Raw genomic sequence first — 20,765 nt, 5'->3', positions numbered from 1 at the left:
GTTGCAATGTCTCTTTTCTTAGGTGGTGGAGCCAGTGGAGGCGTGTCTATTGGTCTTTCTTTAGAACTGAGAGTTAGTTGGCCAGTCTTTGGATCTGGTTTAAAAAGTTCTTCTGTTGGAGGCTGATGTTTGGGTGCTGATTTTTTTGGTTCCTAAGACGTACGTGGCACCAATTCTGGAGTAGAGTTGTGCTCTTTAGTCTTTGAAGCGTGAGCTTTTTTAGTCTCTGCAGGAGTTTGCGGAACCGGTTGTTTTTTCGATTCCGATGCTTTTTTCGGTTCCGATGTGTTCCAAGGTTCCGATGGTGTTTTCGGTTTTGAAGCTTGCGAATGTGAAGTCTTCGGTAGTGTCATTTTGCTCGGTTCCGACTGGTTGTTCGGAGTAGAGGGGTCAGTGCTGGTAGTTTTGGGTGCTGAGAGCGGGTATGAGGAGGCCGTGGTCGGCCCTGATATGGAGGAAGGTCTCTTTTTCAGTGCCCGGGCTTGAGTTTGGGCACCGACGGCAGTCTGACTCGAGCCCGAGCGGCCTGAAGGCTTCGTTGTGGACTTCTTTGCTGGGCCCGAGGGCGGGGCATGAGAAGTATTGTCTTGGTGTACACCTGGGCCTGAAGGTGAAGGTGTCACAAAGCCTTTTTGGGTGCGGGGGGAAGTGGGTAGGGGTCGACGTCACTACTTACGACCCACTGTCCAGGAGTAATGTCCTCGACGTCGGATTCATCGGCTTCGGAGGCGCTGACGGGGCCGTCTTCGATTTGCTCCTGTTCTGGTACATCGACGCCCTCCTGGAAGATGTCATCGGGAATGGGTGCCGACGAGCGAGTCATTGTTCTTCGGGCTCGACAATCCCGAATGGTCTTTTTGGAGCGGAAAGAGGCACAAGCTGGACAGTCTTTAGCCTTGTGCTCTGGTGAGAGGCAGAGGTTACGCAACTCATGAAGATCTGTGTGTGGGAATTTCGACCCACATTGAGGACACTTCTTAAAAGGAGTCCTTTCCATGAGCCAGATGAAATGGCCTAAGTAGGCCCGAAGGCCTTCGTGGACAACTGGAATCGAGGACTTCGAAATTGAAGAGATGCGCGACGACTAGGGATAGCGATCGAGACAATACCGGAGAAAAGGTGAGGATTGCACGTCGAAAGTTGGATCGGTAACAGCACCGAACTGGAGCGCGATAAACACATCCGAGCCCGATGGCGGAAAAAAACAATCTGAAGATGGAGCCGATGCCCATGTGCACTATCGTCCAAAGGAGGAGTCACCTATCTCTTGACTTCCAAAGACTTTTCTAAGACAAAAACAAGTGCAAACATCCGGGCCCAACACCAGATGGCGATCTATGCATAGTGTGTGATCTGCAGCTCATATGCCTCGAACCAAACCTTTCTAAACTCTTCCCTCTGACTCTTCCCCTCCAAAACCCCTTTTTACTCATACAAAAGCCTCCTCCTACTGCTATGACCTCCAAAAAATAAATATATATATATCCAAATTCTTCACTCCTCTATCCCTCCACTATCCTTTTCAATCAAAATAACAGACTAACATGTTCACTTATCAAATTCCATATTCCACTATACAAATTCATCACTAATCCTTTATGGGTTCCAGAGTAGCGTGCTATTCGCCAATAAAGCGTTTCAACACCCCATCAGGGTTACAAGCGTTATATAAATGCAAACCTTTTTCCCTTTTCTACCCCTCCCCAACCCTTCTGAATCCAAATAATTGACTAACATATCCACCACTCAAATTACTTTCATGTTTCACCATACTAATTCAATACTAATCCTTATGGGTTCCAGAGTAGCGTACTACTCGCTAAAAAGCACTTCAAAACCCCATCAGGAGTAGCAAGTGCTATATAAATACAAACCTCTTTCTCTCTTCTATCCCGCTGCCTACCCTTCTCTATCCAAATAACTGAATACCATATCCACCACTCAAATTACTTCATATTTCACTATACTAATTTTCAACACTAATCCTTTATGGGTTCTGGAGTAGATTGCTACTCGCCAGAAAAGCGCTTCAACACCCATCAGGAGTAACAGGTGCTATATGAATGCAAACCTTTCTTCCCCTTCTATCCCTCCGCTATCCTTCTCACTCAAAATAACTGACTAATATCCACCACTCAAATTACTTTCAAATTTCACCATAATAATTCACCACTAATCCTTTATGGGTTTCCGGAGTCTTCTTCCACAGATCCTTTCACCTGGCTGGAACCCCTTTTTGAGGTCCTGGCTTGCATAATTTAATTAAGGTACATTTGGTTATAAACTTAAGCTAAGCCTCAAGAGTTACATCACAGGACGCTGGTTAGAGCTGATGCCCTTCCTTGCATTCTAGAACATGAATCCATTGGTAAAGCTGGGGTGTTTCCAAGGCCTGGATACCAGCTACTTCCTACTTGCCTACTAACACGAACAGAGCAGAGCTGTGGTGAAGGAGAGAGGTGTGCACTGCCGAGAATTATAGCTTGAGTTCTCAATGAGGTTGACTAGGCACTTGCCGACTGGTAAACCTACAATTGGTTATTAGTTGGATCTCTGTTTACTCTGAGGAACACAGTCAACGGAACCCTTTCGGCGAACACCTCCACAGTCATTCTTTCAAACAGGATGTAAACTGACAAGACGAAAAACACACAGAGGCTTAGATGAGTGAACCCACTGCACATTTATTTGTATATTATAAATATAATATTTTCTCTATATTTCCCATGTTCCCCATGCCATAGATTAATAAAAGTTATACAAAACAGAACCAGACCAGAAGAAAATAATGTATAAAGAACCCAGTGTTAGACTTCTGCCATCTTGAACCATGAGATAAGGCAACAGAAGGTGAGCAGTGCTGTAGCAAGAGTATAAGAGCATCACGGTTTTTATTATTTATTAAACAAGTTTCTGGAATAAAGAGACAAGGACTGTGCTTCTCTTTCCTCAGCAGCATAGAGTCTTTTGATTGGCTTAGCTCTGCTAAAATAGCAGACTGCTACTTCTGGGAGCCTGAGTTGCATGCCCTGTCCTCTTAAGGCATTCTGGATTATGGAATGCCTACTATGCACAATATGTCAGTTAAAAGGGTTTTATTTTACATACCAATGTGTTATTTTCTAATTAAGGTAAGCACAAATGTCTGTTTCTTTAGCCTAGAACTAATACAATTTCTTTTGGAAGCTCACTAGAGTTTAGTTGGGGTACAGCTCCTCTAAGCCCCACGTCTGCTTCCAAGTGCATACTGAAGGGGGATAAAGTTGGAACTCACAGAAGGTAGTGCGAGGTGCAACTGACTGAGACCTCATTCATTGCCACTGCGTTCATGCAGGAGGTCCGTTCTACCCAATACTCTTAATGGAGGCAGGGAGTGAGCATATAATGCTCATGCCAGATCAAAGGCTGTGATCAGTTTGAAATAAATGGTGCTTCAGGAGTCTGATCTTGTCTCCACCCTTACAACTTAGTCGTAGAGGAGGCTGTACTTTCTCTTATTTGGCCCCCCAAGATTTGGAAATCCTTAACCTCCTCTTTGAGAAGCACCTAACACGCTTACTTTAAGGGGAATTCTTTTTTAAAACACTGCTCTTTCAAACCATCCAAGACCGGCCCAATGCTGTTTAGTGCCAGCAACTATGCAAGGACCTGCATGCTAATCAGAGGCACATTGGTGACGTGGTCCTCTCGCTTCATACTGGGATGTCGCAACTTGTGTGGGTTTGTACTTCCTGCAGTTTAGTTGCGGTCTTGGTTATTACTCCCTTACATCGCATTACAATAGTCAGGATGAAGAATCAAAGGATGGATAGTTTTGTCCTGGCACAAGCAAGCCTGACTGATACACATTGAACCACTCTGGGAACCAGAAAGTTTCTTTCTAATCACTAACTCGTGACTTCTACGACAGGCATGACCGCTTGTCGTGGTGGACTATGGACATCTCCCTTGTGCAATCACTGCCCACTGTTGACGCGCCCTGGACTGAACGCATTGCAGCCCACATGTCCAACAGTAGACCTTGTCACAGAGGGAAGGGGTTGGTGGGTTTTATTACAAATCGTTTTGAAAGACTGACAGTTACTAAGATGTTTCTCAAGTCTGTGGCAGGTAAAAAGAAGAGCTTAACAGTGTGGAGGCTGGAGACTGAATACAGGTACTGAATAACTCCCTCCAAACTACACACAAGACAGTAAAACGTTGCTTGCACTATCATTACCCCACATCACCCATGCTGGTTGTACAGCCATTTATTTCCTTTTGGGAGGGCGTTATTCCATAAACACACTGGTCAGTCGAAAATTTAGATTTCCCAAGGTTAGTGACTCTTCATGCAAGTAGACCATGAAATCTCCCAATTTTACAAAGACCAGCACTTTCTCTCCCTAGTATTACCTTGTGTGGAACAGGTGTGGGGCAGCTGACTCCGGAACACCTGGGCTCACGGTTCGATCCCCGGCGGCAGGTTAGCCCAGCACCTTGTGACTCTAGGCAATAGCTCGTTGAATCTTCCCAACGGCCCCCGGCGCCTTGACACTCTTATGGGTAATTGTTTGCTCTTTAAAAATACTGGTATTTCATTTCATTTTAGTATTATGTATAGCGTAACTTTACTGGGTATAGGCTATCAAATACAGTTTAATTTTTAACAGATGGCCAAAAGAGGAAATCAGCCATCGGATTTTGCTCAGAATCTTCCTCTGTTATCACACCTCTTTAGTAACCCTTATGAAGTTGTACTGTGTGATCAAAGCACCGGCAGAGTATGTAAACAAAAGGCCAAGCTAGTGGATGTTGTTTTGCCACCTGGCATATACAACCATCTTCTTATATTCTGGATGCTATTACTGCTGCAAGGTATTAGACAGCATTATTCTACAGAAGAATCATAGTACAGCACCACGATCACACTATGTTCAAGGTAAGTCAGAAACACACTTTTGGATCACCTCCTACAGTGTAACAATATGGTATCCCTGTTGTGTTGATTGCTTTAGGTTTTGATTTTTAATTGCATAGAATTCTAACTCGCCATTTTATCTGGAGTTGTTCACTGATTGTCTAAGCATGTCTCACACAAGAGCAGCTACACCAAGCTCCCAGCAGCCTTCCCGTGAAGCGGTGACAATAGGTTCAGCATTTTTTCCTAGGCAGGTATTTTCTTGCAAAGATAACTTGTGTAATGGCTCGACATTTCTGAAACATTTCGGGATCTGCTGTAGATGTAGTTCAAAGGTGAATTTCGGCAGTTGTGATGGCCATCAACTACTTGGTATATGCCAGTTGGTACAGTGCGAGCACTGACAATTTTGGACTGGTTTGTTGCATTAAGCACAGTGCTGAAATTGTGTTCCACATTTTGAGAGCTAGAGGACGCTGAGCGCGGAATGTGCTGATATTAGCAGTTTGTATGTTTCTACCCACCTTTGACATTAAATGAATAGCACATGCTGCTTTTGCATTTTTTTTCCAATGAATGCAAGAGAGAGACAGCAACTACTTTACTCTTTAACAAGGAAGCTGCTGCAAAACTTTGAAAAAAAACTCCTCCTGCTTTGCTGCTACTTGAATCATCTTGGAAACCTTTCATAACAAGTTTTGTTTTTGTAAGGCAGAAGATAGGTAACGATAAATCTATAGCTGAAAAACACCTTTGTTTACCCTGGACTGCAGCCCAGCATAGCACACACAGGTTTCCAAAAGTGGATGCCCTTTGACATTTTTATTCATTTTTGGACCACTGACTTCTCCAGTGTGCTAGGTATTCTCCCAGTGGGTGGCAGATTATCTGAGGTTAAGGTATTATAGTAGTGTGGTAGAAACACATATGTGTTGGACGAACTGTGCGAGCTTTCATACCAGCCAAAATAGGCATTAATTGATAGCTTTGTCTAACTGGAACATTTGGCTGCTTTGAGTCAGTAGTCTTCATTTTTTATCTCTATGAGGCCTTTTGAATTTTCTGTCACCTGAAAAAGTCTTTTACCTATTTCTTTCCAGACACCAAGAGAGCAAACTCTTGGATGCTCATCTCCTTGTTGAGGTAACTGTCATATTGCTGCCTAGAGATTCTTCCTCTTTTCAGGGCATCATCAATGTTGAACTGCTTGCCTGATTTCCTGTCATGGATCACAGATGACTCCCCACTTGGCCCTTTAATTGTGATTTCCTCCCAGTCGCACTCCTGATTTTGCAAATTGACAAACATTTTCCAGTCAATAAGACCAAGCTTGTGGGCTTCTTCGGGGGACATTTCTCTTCCAGTGTCTGGGTCAATGACTACAATAGAGCGGCGAAGGTGGTTCTCTCGCTGTTCCCTCTTGATTGCCAAAGTTTCCAGACGTTTATGCAGTGCCTCTATTTCAACGTCTTTGTCCCGGGATATTTTCTTAAGGTCTTCCAGTTCTTTCGCCAATGACTGGAATCTGGAGTCAAGATCAACTCCTCTGTCCACTTGAGTCATGTTTCTTAGATCTCGAGCTTCAATCACACTGATCTCGATCTCTGATTGCAGGTGTCTAATCTCCAACTGTAGGCTTTGCTTTTCCATGTGTAGTTTGTGGGTTTCTTCCCGTAGATGATCCAGTTCCTTATTAATTTTGGAGTTGTTGAATTCCAGTTCAGAGAGCTGTGCTTTCATCTTGTCCACATTTGCATCCAGTTCCCTCTTACGCTTGCTTTCATCCTCCAGATTTGTTTTCAACCTCTGAATTTCTTGTTCTGTCTCTGCGTCCCGTTCAACTTCCACTTTTTCTGTGAAGACCAATCTCTCTTTAACCTCTGTTTTCTCCAGGGAGATGAGCTTCTTACGTAAAGCTTCTACATCAGTTTCCAGCATTTGCCTTTGATGTTTCTCTTCTTCCAGCTGGAGCTTAAGGAGGTTGTGCTCCTTCTCCTGCTGTGGGTCCTGCTGGAGAACCACCTTCTGCTTTAAGGTCACTTTTTCCTTTGTGTCTAGCTCCCTCTGTTCCAATTCATTGAGTCTGAGTCTGAGTCTTTGAATTTCCAGTTCTGCTTCTCGACGAGCCTGCCTCTCCCTCTCCAGTTCCTCCAGTTGTCGCTCCAGTTCAGATTTACGCCTCTGCAGCTTGCGTAGTTCATCTTGCAATAAATCTACCTGTTTCAGCTCATTCTCAATACTCTGGGAGTAGGAATTGACTTCTGCTTTCAGTGCTGGATCCTCCTCCAGTTTCACCACTTCTTGCTGAATCACTTTTTCTTTCACCTGAGAAAGCTCCCTCTCCTTCTGTCTGATCTTCTCATCCTGGGACATCCTTTCCTTCTCCAGGTCTAGGCGTTTCTTTTGTTCCGCAGACAGTTGAGCCTTCAAGGATTCCACCTCATCTTTGGTCTTTGGGTCTTCACGGTACTGCAGCACCTCCTGCACAACCTCCTTCACCTGCACTTGGGGTTTGGTTTCTTTCCAAGTTTGAATTTCCTGCTTTAGTTGGGCTACTTCTAGATCTGAACGTTCAATCACGCGAGTTTTGTCCACAATATCCTCCCTAAGTTTCTCCAGCTCCTTCTGTACTTCTGGGTCTGTTTTATGTGTAATGACTTCCTTTATGATTTCTTTGACCTCCACTTGAGTCCCCCTATTTTTCAATGTCGTTAGCTCAGCCTTAAGGGCATTCACTTGATCCTCAGAACTACGATACTTTCGCTCTTGTTCTAGCAGTTCCAGGTGCAGGTTAGCCACTTCACTTTCTGCTTTTGGGTCTGGGCGAACAATCTCTCGCACCTTTTCCTGGATAACTACCTTGGAATTCTCTTCCTCCAGTATCTGGATCTTTCGGATGAGTTCGTTTTTCTCTCTCAGGGTGATGCGCACATTTGAATTCAACTCCTCATATTGCCGTCGGAGATCAGCCACTTCCCTCTCGGACGCCTGGTCTCGTTCAACTTTCAGAACTTCCTTGACAGTTATTTTCCCCTCAGCCATGGCCCGTTCCTTCTCTAGGCGCTTAAGCTTCTCCTGCAGCAGACTGAGTTCCTCCTCTTGCTTCTGCCTGAGCTCGCTCTCCATCTTCATGCTTTCCTGTAGCATCTTGAACTCTGTGGCCAGCTGCGGGTCATTCTGAAGTTTCACCACCTCCTTCTCTGTGATCTTCTCCTGTTCCCTATTCTTCTCGTTGGACAGCACAGTAATACGTTGTCTCAGCAGCACCAGCTCATTCTCCCTGGCTGCCTTCTGCCTCTTGAGCTCCTCCAGCTCCTCTCGCAGCTTTAGGTATTCCTCCTGCTGGTTCTTGTCCTTCTCTATTCGTGTAACTTCCTTGACCACATACTCTTGGCCACCTTCCTTCTGCTCATGCTCCAGAGACCGGATTTTCACTTTGAGGGCCTCTAACTCACTTTGTAGAGACATATTTTTTCTCTGCTCCTCCGCTACCTTCTCCTGAATTTTGTAGTATTCATCCTCCAGCTGAGGATCTGGGACTTTTTTCACCAGCTCTTTCTTCACAACAGTTTCCTGAGGCTTCTGGTTTTGCAGTAGGAGAATTTCATTCTGGGTGGTCTTGATCTCATTCTCCAGCTGGTTTCGGCGCTGGATTTCATCCTCCAGCATCTTCTCGATTTTCCATGTTTCTTCTGCAGGTCTTTCTGACCGGATGGTCTGAGCAGAAGACAACATAATTTCTTCTTCAGGTTGCTGTAATATAAAACAAAAGTGAAATATATTTTTAGGAAGGTATATGTCACTGAAATGTGCTGCCTACCATATTTTATCGATGGAAGTAATTTGTCCAACAGAGTAGGTGACAGACTCTCATTGAAACAATTATGTTGCTTTGCTGAAATGTAATAAGTGAATTTTGGCTATGTTTTACTCTTACCTTTCCGTCAACCCAAACTTAAAGGGAAATTCTGATCCCAACATGCAGTATCTGCTGTAAGTATTTGTTTTCGTAGAGTGTTGTAGAATGCAGATTCTAAATCCTAAGCTTTAGATTTACAGCAGATGCTTTGATTGAATTATGAAAGCGCTGTTGTTCCAGCAATCTAGACTACTCACCTGCCGGAGAAGAGACTGTGCAAACTCTAGATTTTGCATCCTCTGCTTATTCACTGCATTCACCTCGGTGAACCTTCCAGCCAAGGCGATCTCCTGTAACATAGAAGATAGAGAGGTATGGGTTAAGGTACAGAAACATCTTCCTATAATGTTAGACATATGCTCAGAAACAGTTCCAAGCAGCACAGCCCTGCTGTTTAGTGGAATGGGATGTTCTGCATATTTAAGACAGCCAAGATCAGTAATGAGCGTAGATCATGACAAAGCACAAGACGTGCTGAGTGACATCCCAGATCTGTTCCTAGGAGTTTCAAGGCTGTGTTTCAAAGTTTTGAAGAACTGCTCTTTCTTTTTTTGCTAGAAACTCCAGGTGAGGACTGGCTTTTCTTTCTTATCTAAATTTTCAAAGCTGCATAGACATTACGCTCCATCTGAATACTGTCTTTATTACTTACTTAATGAGGTCCTGGACATAAACAAGGGTCAAAATACTGAATTGGGATGATTGTGCCCTGGGTGGCAATGGCGCTCTCTATTATCGGTATGTATCTCGTTATTTAATTTTGGAATTAGGTGCTCAGGAAGGAGGTAATCAGCCAACACCCCACAGTTCCGATCCACAGATCTGTACAGAAATTCCTATCGAGCCCTGGCACACATATAAATAATATCACAAGTAAATAACTTATATTGGGGGAAGAAGCATAGTAAATATGAGTAGTTTAATGTTTTCTTGTTGAAACACCAGCCAACACGTGTATCGTCACTCGGGACAAGATACCCGCGACTTCCTTAGGGCTTTGTATAAATAAACAAGGTTCACCTCAGGAAAAGTACTTGGTCTCATTAGTACTGCTCAAACCATAGCTACAAGCACCGGTAGACACTGTTCTCAAAAGTGTTTTAACACGGAGATAGAATTCAGGAACATTTAACTTTAATTCAATCACCTCTTCTTTCACTTTGGCAGCAGGGGACTGAATCTTGGGTCTCTTCGGGCTGAGGCCATTCCGTCGGTTTTCCAGATCCATTATGGACCGTAGCTTTTCAGCTTCAAACTCATAGTCCTGAAAGAAAGAAGGCACTGGTTGTGAACACATCAATAAGGGAAACCATGTTGCCCATTGATTCAGTAATGAGAAGTTTCAGATTAAGGACAAGTTCCTCACATGGCTCTTTCAGTGCATCACAGTTTTGACATGTAGCTTCAGCTTATTCCATTGGTGGCAGCCGCACATTCGGCCAAAGCACCTCAAACCAGACTTTCGGGATCCAGTATAAGGCTCCCCCACACATAGCTCGTTCACTGTGTCTTATTTATGTCCTGCACAATGTTCAGCTATTTCAGTACTGAAATCTCTATATTGCTTAGTTGGTGCACCCCAGTTTTTACCCCTAGCACTGTCTGCAATTTCAGTTTTGAGGTTTACCCTGCTTTGCACCGGCACCTGAATCCTTACCTACAGACCCCTTACTATTTATTCTACTGGTAACTACATATATAAATGGTGGTGGCATACCTCAATCCTGGGTCGCAGAACATGCTGCTATTCCAAAACTAAGACCCACTCCGAGTGCTGAGAATGCACCTCATGCCTGACCTGAAGCTCCTTCGCTTCGCTAGAAGGACCCTCAAAGAACTTCATCCATGTTACTCAAACCTGATCATTTAACACTGTGGTTTCTTTACACAGTTCTGTCAAGGCACTAGTTAGGTGACCTGTTGCCTCTCCAATTTTGGTGCATAGGTCTTTCGATGCACCTGAAGTCTGACCATGAGTATTTTAAGAATTTTAAGTACTAGAGCCATCTCAAGACTTCAATAAGGAAAATGCTACTTACCCAGTAGGCATCTGTTCTAGGCATGTAGAGCTGTATAGTCACATGCTGTGCATAGATCGCCATCTAGTGTTGAGTCCGGATGTTTGCACTTTGTTTTTCTTCGAAGAAGTCTTTCCAGTCACAAGGTAGGTGACTCCTCCTTTCGGTGATAGTGCGCATGGGCATCGACTCCATAGTTAGATTGTTTTCCCGCAGAGGGTGATAATGGAGTTTGTAAGAGTAGTAAAAAGAGATGTCCATGAATGCATGTATCTAAGTAAGATGTCACTGCAACAGGTATAGGTACCTAGGGAGGCGGGTGGGCGCATGTGACTTCACAGCTCTACATGCCAAGAACAGATGCCTACTGGGTAAGTAGCATTTTCCGTTTGAGGCATGTGAGCTGTAGATCACATGCTGTACATAGACTACAAAGCAGTTATCTCCCAAAGCGGTGGCTAACCTGTAGCTGTTGCAGTGGTTTGAAATAGTGTATGTAAAACTGCTTGGCCCACACTAGCTTGCTTTCTTGCTAACAAATCTACTCCATAGTGTTTTGTGAATGTGTGAGGTGTAGACCATGTTGCAGCTTTGCAGATATCATCTATGGGTATGTTTCCTAGAAATGCCATAGAAGGGTGAACAACCATTACAACGCAACTTTTACAACGTACTGCCATTACAACAAAACTGTTACAACGCAAATGCTGTGACAACACATGCCATTACAACGCAAGTCTTTACATCGACTTGCACTAGATGGCGTGCTAACATTAAAAATAGTGTAGTTTACTATCCAAACACCTTCCCTACTGCAACGTGGACTGGAGTTAGAATAGTAAATTACCCTTTTTTAATGTTAGCACGCCATCTACTGCAAGTCGATGTAAAGACTTGCGTTGTAAAGACTTGCGTTGTCACAGCATTTGCGTTGTAAAAAATTTGTTGTAACAGCATGCGTTGTAAAAGCATGCGTTGTAACATCATACATCCCCATAGAAGCCCTTAGTTTGCAAGTGGAGTGTGCTCTAGGAGCAATTGTTTAAGTTCTTTTTGCTTTTGCATAGCATATCTGAATGCATTTAACTATCATCCTTGCAATTCCTGACTTTGAGATTGGATTGCCTTTATGTGGTGGAGCAAAAGCGACAAATAGTTGTTTTGCGGAAAGCTTTTGTCCTTTCTATATAGTAAATAATAGCTCTTTTCACATATAAGGTGTGTAAAGTATGCTCTGCCAAAGAATCTGGTTGAGGGAGGAACACAGGCAACTCAATAGATTGGTTGATATGAAAGGCAGAAATGACTTTTGGTAGAAATTTAGGGTTTAGTCCATAGAACCACTTTGTTTTGATGTATTTGTAATAATGATTATTCAGTGCCTGAATCTCGCCCCACTCTCCTCAGAGATGTGATAGCTATGAGGAAAGCTACCTTCCAAGTGAGAAATTGTATTTCACATCTATGCAATGGCTCAGAGGCTGGACCCATTAGCCTGGTGAGGACAATGTTGAGATTCCACAATGGAACAGGTGGAGGTCTTAGAGGAATGATTCTTTAAAATCCCTCCATAAATGCTTTGATGACAGGCACTCTAAAAAGAGACAGGTGTTGTCTATTCTATAGGTATGCAGCTATTGCAGCAAGATGTAAGCGTATGGAAGAGTACGCTAAATTGGAACGCTGCAGATGTAGTAAATAGCAAATTATGTTTTGAACTGAAGTGTCCAGTGGATCTATTTGTTTTGTTATTGCAGTATATCACAAATCGCTTCCACTTTACTGCATAGCATGCCCTTGTGGTAGGATGTCTAGCCTCTTTGATAATATTCATGCAGTCTGATGGAGGATTAAGGTAGCCAAACTAAGATTTCAGGTGCCAGATCGCAAGGTTGAGATGGCTGGGATCTGGATGTCTTATCTCTCCATGGCTCTGAGTGAGAAGATTGAGCGTGAGGTGTAGTTTTTGGTGAGGAACTACTGAGAGCTTCAACAGGGTTGTGAACCAAGGTGGTCGGACCCATGTGGGAGCAACTAGGATGGATGTATGACGTTACAACGCATGCTATTACAACGCATACCTTTACAACGCATTTTTTACACCGCAAGTACTACTACAACGCATTACTTTACAACGAATACTCTTACAACGCAAAACCTATTAAAATACTGAAAAGTGCTGTTACAACGAAATCTATTACAACGCATACCATTACAACGCGATTTTTTTTTTTTTTTTAAATTAAAAGTACAATAAAATCTGGCACGGGATGCAGGGAAATTAGGGGTTTTAGGGTGGGGAAGTGTATTAAAATGTGGAGAACAACTGAGCGTAAATCTACTGAAATGCTTAACCAAATTAATACTCGAGTATTAAAATTAATACTCGAGTATTAAAATTAATACTCGAAATCCCCAAATAAATTCCGTTTTCACACATTTCAAAGATTAACAAAAAGAACGATAGTTAAAACAACAGTACTAACACAATTTTTATCATGAATAAATCGGAAAATAAGTAAACAGAGTAAAACACACATACACATAGGCGCCATTTTAACCATCTCACTTGTAAAACTTGTCCTACCACAGTTTCTATGTAAACAATACCAAAAGACATGTTCCAAAATGGATGCCAAAACGGAGCAAATGAATGAAAACAATATTTTTTAAAAAGCATTTTTAAATTATCATTTTCCACTGTAAAACAAAGCATTTAAAAGAACACAACGAACGCAGTTTTTAAAAAAATTAATAGTGACACAGAGTAAAACTTATAAATACAAGGAAGACACCATTTTGCACTCAGTTGATTATCAACTAGCAGAGAGACCAGACGTGAAAAGCTGACCCTCTGTCACCTCCACTGCGACCTCCTCAGAGAGAGCACGGAATTCATTCGTAAAAGCATTACAATAGAGCAACTACTAGTAAGTCATTATAATAATTTTAAACGTTGGTTTTGAGGAAAATATATTTTCTTAACCCAAAAACAAATTTAAATAAAATTCTTAATAATAACTTTTAAAATGTACTGTTTCTAATTTATTATCACTAAAAATACACACCAACTTAAAACAAGTATTTTATTTTCCAAAAACAGAAACTCGGAATATATTGAGATTCAACAACAGGTGTACCTAATTGAGCATCACCACCACGTAAACGACTGACATATAAAATTGTGAAGGTAAATGTAATTTATTTGTAATGGTTTTAATTGTAAAACATATTTTTAAAAATTACCTAAAGTGATGTATGGCAATGGTGTTTTGTTTTTAAACCTCAATCTCACTACATCATAAACGAAAAAATAGCATGATGCAGGAGTAACAATTACTAATAAGACTTCAGTTGGGTACTACATCTAAAAAAGCGATTCATATTACTAGGGCAACTATTTCTATTCAAAGTCCACGAATATTCTGCATTATAGTAATTTAGTGATAGTATCGGATTAACCTTTTTTTTGTTGCAAGAAATGCATTAAATGTGTAATATGTTTTCTTTCACCAATTGTTACTCATACTCCTTTGTCATATATCAAATTGTTGTTAAAATTTATTTTTTTAACAACCAACGTTGGCTAAGGAACATTAATTTATTCAAGTTTTTTTTTCCACAGAGTACATCTGTACCCAAAAAAAAGTTTATCCTGCTGCAAGCATTAGCTTAAAGGCACGAAAACAAGCAATAACAGAAAAAGGTATGTTACCTTTTCAGTATTATTTTTACTATACATTTTTAAACCTTCCTTTTGCAATTATTACTCCTCTAACGTACCAAATTAGTAAAATAATGGATAGTTTAGAGTAACAATATACTATTTCTTCTCCAGGAAGGTGCAACATTAGGGAGATTTTTTTATAGTGTAGGGGTACATATCTCTATTTCAACTACAGGAAGGTGCATTGGTTAGTACAGTGTCATGTAGTATTAGTTATATTGTATGTCATTATTAATTTAAATATACTCAGATTTTAAATTTCAAACCAACGTTAATTTTTTTTTTATCCTCTTTTTTTTCAAAAGACAACAATTTGATTCCTTACAGAAAGATTTTTTCCACCACACACGTTAAATCTAGAACCAACAGACCAAATCATCCTCCGAAGCCTCATCCAGAAAAGCAAGTTCTACAAAACAAGGTATTGATTTACATGATGGTTTCTTAACCTTCAATATATTAGACTAGCTATCTCATTGCTAATGTTGAAAAAAAAACCAATTTAATTATGGTTACATTTGCAGAATTCAGAATTTTATTTCATGACTAAAGGATGGTGTAGCATTAGGGAAAGTGTTCTCTACTGCAACTTATAACAAATATACAAGTTTACAAAAATTATTGTAAAATCGCATTTTTCAACATCGTTCAGTTTTCTCATTCTTTTCTTTTTTCACTTTTCCAGACATTTATTTTTCCATTCCAAATCCAATCACCTCATAAGTGTCTACTGCTGCCTACACGCCATTCCCAATTAAGAAAAGTCAGCAAGAAAAGCAAATTCGAAATAAAAAGGTAATTTTATCCAACATTCTAAGGTGCACCAGTTCTAAAAATGTACCATGCTGTAGGGGTAACAATTACTATTCTAACTCCAGGAAGGTGCATCAGTAGGGAAAGTGTTGGATGGTGTAGGGGTAACAATTTACTATTCTAACTCCAGGAAGGTGCATCAGTAGGGAATGTGTTGGATGGTGTTGGGGTGCAATTTACTATTCTAACTCCAGGAAGGTGCATCAGTAGGGAATGTGTTGGATGGTGTAGGGGTAACAATTTACTATTCTAACTCCAGGAAGGTGCATCAGTAGGGAATGTGTTGGAGGGTGTTGGGGTGCAATTTACTATTCTAACTCCAGGAAGGTGCATCAGTAGGGAAAGTGTTGGCTGGTGTAGGGGTGCAATTTACTATTCTAACTCCAGGAAGGTGCATCAGTAGGGAATGTGTTGGATGGTGTTGGGGTGCAATTTACTATTCTAACTCCAGGAAGGTGCATCAGTAGGGAAAGTGTTGGATGGTGTTGGGGTGCAATTTACTATTCTAACTCCAGGAAGGTGCATCAGTAGGGAAAGTGTTGGCTGGTGTAGGGGTGCAATTTACTATTCTAACTCCAGGAAGGTGCATCAGTAGGGAATGTGGTGGATGGTGTTGGGGTGCAATTTACTATTCTAACTCCAGGAAGGTGCAGCAGTAGGGAAAGTGTTGGATGGTGTTGGGGTGCAATTTACTATTCTAACTCCAGGAAGGTGCATCAGTAGGGAATGTGTTGGATGGTGTAGGGGTAACAATTTACTATTCTAACTCCAGGAAGGTGCATCAGTAGGGAATGTGTTGGAGGGTGTTGGGGTGCAATTTACTATTCTAACTCCAGGAAGGTGCATCAGTAGGGAAAGTGTTGGCTGGTGTAGGGGTGCAATTTACTATTCTAACTCCAGGAAGGTGCAGCAGTAGGGAATGTGTTGGATGGTGTTGGGGTGCAATTTACTATTCTAACTCCAGGAAGGTGCATCAGTAGGGAAAGTGTTGGATGGTGTTGGGGTGCAATTTACTATTCTAACTCCAGGAAGGTGCATCAGTAGGGAAAGTGTTGGCTGGTGTAGGGGTGCAATTTACTATTCTAACTCCAGGAAGGTGCATCAGTAGGGAATGTGTTGGATGGTGTTGGGGTGCAATTTACTATTCTAACTCCAGGAAGGTGCAGCAGTAGGGAAAGTGTTGGATGGTGTTGGGGTGCAATTTACTATTCTAACTCCAGGAAGGTGCATCAGTAGGGAAAGTGTTGGCTGGTGTAGGGGTGCAATTTACTATTCTAACTCCAGGAAGGTGCATCAGTAGGGAATGTGTTGGAGGGTGTTGGGGTGCAATTTACTATTCTAACTCCAGGAAGGTGCATCAGTAGGGAAAGTGTTGGATGATGTAGGGGTGCAATTTACTATTCTAACTCCAGGAAGGTGCAGCAGTAGGGAATGTGTTGGATGGTGTTGGGGTGCAATTTACTATTCTAACTCCAGGAAGGTGCATCAGTAGGGAATGTGTTGGATGGTGTAGGGGTAACAATTTACTATTCTAACTCCAGGAAGGTGCATCAGTAGGGAATGTGTTGGAGGGTGTTGGGGTGCAATTTACTATTCTAACTCCAGGAAGGTGCATCAGTAGGGAATGTGTTGGATGGTGTAGGGGTGCAATTTACTATTCTAACTCCAGGAAGGTGCAGCAGTAGGGAAAGTGTTGGAGGGTGTTGGGGTGCAATTTACTATTCTAACTCCAGGAAGGTGCAGCAGTAGGGAATGTGTTGGAGGGTGTAGGGGTGCAATTTACTATTCTAACTCCAGGAAGGTGCATCAGTAGGGAAAGTGTTGGCTGGTGTAGGGGTGCAATTTACTATTCTAACTCCAGGAAGGTGCATCAGTAGGGAATGTGTTGGATGGTGTTGGGGTGCAATTTACTATTCTAACTCCAGGAAGGTGCAGCAGTAGGGAAAGTGTTGGATGGTGTTGGGGTGCAATTTACTATTCTAACTCCAGGAAGGTGCATCAGTAGGGAAAGTGTTGGATGATGTAGGGGTGCAATTTACTATTCTAACTCCAGGAAGGTGCAGCAGTAGGGAATGTGTTGGATGGTGTTGGGGTGCAATTTACTATTCTAACTCCAGGAAGGTGCATCAGTAGGGAATGTGTTGGATGGTGTAGGGGTAACAATTTACTATTCTAACTCCAGGAAGGTGCAGCAGTAGGGAAAGTGTTGGATGGTGTTGGGGTGCAATTTACTATTCTAACTCCAGGAAGGTGCAGCAGTAGGGAATGTGTTGGATGGTGTTGGGGTGCAATTTACTATTCTAACTCCAGGAAGGTGCATCAGTAGGGAAAGTGTTGGAGGGTGTTGGGGTGCAATTTACTATTCTAACTCCAGGAAGGTGCAGCAGTAGGGAATGTGTTGGAGGGTGTTGGGGTGCAATTTACTATTCTAACTCCAGGAAGGTGCATCAGTAGGGAAAGTGTTGGCTGGTGTAGGGGTGCAATTTACTATTCTAACTCCAGGAAGGTGCATCAGTAGGGAATGTGTTGGATGGTGTTGGGGTGCAATTTACTATTCTAACTCCAGGAAGGTGCATCAGTAGGGAAAGTGTTGGCTGGTGTAGGGGTGCAATTTACTATTCTAACTCCAGGAAGGTGCATCAGTAGGGAATGTGTTGGAGGGTGTTGGGGTGCAATTTACTATTCTAACTCCAGGAAGGTGCATCAGTAGGGAAAGTGTTGGATGGTGTTGGGGTGCAATTTACTATTCTAACTCCAGGAAGGTGCAGCAGTAGGGAAAGTGTTGGCTGGTGTTGGGGTGCAATTTACTATTCTAACTCCAGGAAGGTGCATCAGTAGGGAATGTGTTGGATGGTGTTGGGGTGCAATTTACTATTCTAACTCCAGGAAGGTGCAGCAGTAGGGAAAGTGTTGGATGGTGTTGGGGTGCAATTTACTATTCTAACTCCAGGAAGGTGCATCAGTAGGGAAAGTGTTGGCTGGTGTAGGGGTGCAATTTACTATTCTAACTCCAGGAAGGTGCATCAGTAGGGAATGTGTTGGAGGGTGTTGGGGTGCAATTTACTATTCTAACTCCAGGAAGGTGCATCAGTAGGGAAAGTGTTGGATGATGTAGGGGTGCAATTTACTATTCTAACTCCAGGAAGGTGCAGCAGTAGGGAATGTGTTGGATGGTGTTGGGGTGCAATTTACTATTCTAACTCCAGGAAGGTGCATCAGTAGGGAAAGTGTTGGCTGGTGTAGGGGTGCAATTTACTATTCTAACTCCAGGAAGGTGCAGCAGTAGGGAAAGTGTTGGAGGGTGTAGGGGTGCAATTTACTATTCTAACTCCAGGAAGGTGCAGCAGTAGGGAATGTTTAGGATGGTGTAAATGTTATGTTTTAGGTAAATCATAAATTTATTCAGGCTAATTTTTGTGTCTTTTCTCCTCTTTTCAGATAATGTCTAGCCTGGGAGCTGCCAACTTTATTAAATCCAGGAAGGGCAAAAATTTGTTAAACCATGGTGGATACATATATAGTAAGGAAAGAATAAGTTTAACTAGAAATCATTGGAGGTGTGTGCAATACTACACTACCCATTGCAGTGGCAGAGCGGTTACTGTTGATAATTTGGTTGTGAAAACCACAGAACATAACCACTCTGCCTCTGCAATGGATGTAGAAATTAGAGAAACAATAAACGAGATGAAAGCTATTGCAAGCACCTCCAATGATTCCACAGGATCAATTTTAAGAGAGGTTGCACAGCATGTCCCCAGTCATGTTGCTAGTAACATGCCTATAATACCTAATTTGAGAAGAATTATTCAGAGACAAAAGCAGGCAAGTAACATTCAATTATCTACACCACATACTTTCTCTGACATTAGAATTCCTCATGATCTTTCTATTTCTTTTTCTGATGAACCTTTCCTTCTGCATGACAACGAAAACCCTCAGAAACGTATTTTAATTTTTAGTACCCCACGTAACCTTGCTAAGTTAGAAACTAGTGAAATTTGGATGATGGATGGGACGTTTAAAAGTACACCCCATCCTTTCACTCAAATTTACACTATACATGCTAAAATTAACAATAGTGTAATTCCCTTAGTTTATAGTTTGCTACCTGATAAGACTTCTGCAACATACACTGAACTTTTATCAGTGATTAAAAGTAAAACATCTTCAAGTCCTCGAAAAATAATTATTGATTTTGAATTGAGTATGATCAATGTGATCACTAAAACGTACACGGATACCCAAATTCAGGGATGTTTTTTCCATTTTTCGCAGGCATTTTGGCGTAAATTACAGAAAACATCCCTAGTTGCAGAATATTCTCGGGATAGCAAACTACAATTTGAACTAAAAAAATTAACTGCACTTTGTTTTGTTCCTCCCGATAGTGTGGACGAGTACTACACTGCAATTATAGAATCTGTTTATTATACGAGTAACGAAGAAAAATTGGCACCCATTCTAAATTATTTTGAGGACACATGGATTGGACACCTAAGCAGATCGGGTCGCAGGAGGAAGCCACGATTCCATGTGGAGTGGTGGAACTGCTACACGAGTTGTTTAGAGGGAGAAGCAAAAACAAACAATGCCATTGAGGGATGGCATAACTCCTTCAACCATACAATTGGTAAACCACATCCTAACTTCTACTCATTTTTGGAAACTTTGAAGAAGGAGCAAAGTTTCCAAGAAATGAGAATAGCCCAAACACTCGCAGGTAGTCTAAACCCACGAGTAACAGTCAAAACAAGGGAAATGTCTGAGAGACTATTGGCAATTCTACAACAATTTTCGTTGTGTGTGGCTATAGACTACCTGGAAAATCTTTCTAACATTCTTTCTTTTTAAAATAATGTAATTACTTACTTTCCTGCTTTGCTTTAAATTTTACTATTTTTCAAATGACAATTGGCATACCAAGGTATTTTCTAAAAATTTTTTCAAACAAACAAGTCGGGTTATTTTTTTTTAAAACAAATCTTCATTTCAAGCAAAAACTACCAATGTCTACAAATTTACTGTCCCATAGTATTTGAACTATTGTTCGACATCGGAACTCCATTAATTAAATTACCGAAAAAATCCAATTTAATTACCTTCAAAACTAATCTCCAAAAATGAAACATATGTAAAATCTACAATTCAAACCATATTCCGAAATGCACTTTGCAGCTTAATCATCATTTTTATAACAATCGTTATTTTTCAAAATTTGAAAGTACGCAACTTTTTTGCAGTTCGAAATGAAGATCGACATTACTTTTGTTACTTCCTAAATAAACAAATCAACTTTCTGAACAGTAACTTTTAATTTTTTAACAGTTACATACTTTTTTAAACAAAATAAATAACTTTTAGCGACCCGACATAGGCATACATTAA

At 41.5% G+C, this 20,765-nt stretch overlaps 1 protein-coding gene across 2 annotated transcripts in view; it reads right to left on the bottom strand.

Annotated features, from left to right (window-relative positions):
- Positions 1 to 2,664: 2,664 nt before the first annotated feature.
- Positions 2,665 to 20,765, bottom strand: part of PPL (periplakin) — a 302,110-nt gene continuing 284,009 nt past the window's right edge. For both annotated transcript variants that reach the window (XM_085632211.1, XM_085632212.1), the window contains exons 20-22: positions 9,967 to 10,083; positions 9,017 to 9,109; positions 2,665 to 8,653 (exon numbers count right to left, since the gene is read on the bottom strand). In XM_085632211.1, coding sequence (XP_085488337.1) covers positions 5,987 to 8,653; positions 9,017 to 9,109; positions 9,967 to 10,083 — 2,877 coding nt within the window. In that variant the 3' untranslated portion in view covers positions 2,665 to 5,986. The remainder of the gene's footprint in view (positions 8,654 to 9,016; positions 9,110 to 9,966; positions 10,084 to 20,765) is intronic.

This window comes from Triturus cristatus, chromosome 10 (genome assembly GCF_964204655.1).
Source record: "Triturus cristatus chromosome 10, aTriCri1.1, whole genome shotgun sequence".
Classification (NCBI taxonomy): domain Eukaryota; kingdom Metazoa; phylum Chordata; class Amphibia; order Caudata; family Salamandridae; genus Triturus; species Triturus cristatus.
The sequence above is the reverse complement of the archived record's forward strand: the minus strand, read 5'-3'. Positions and strand labels throughout refer to the sequence as shown.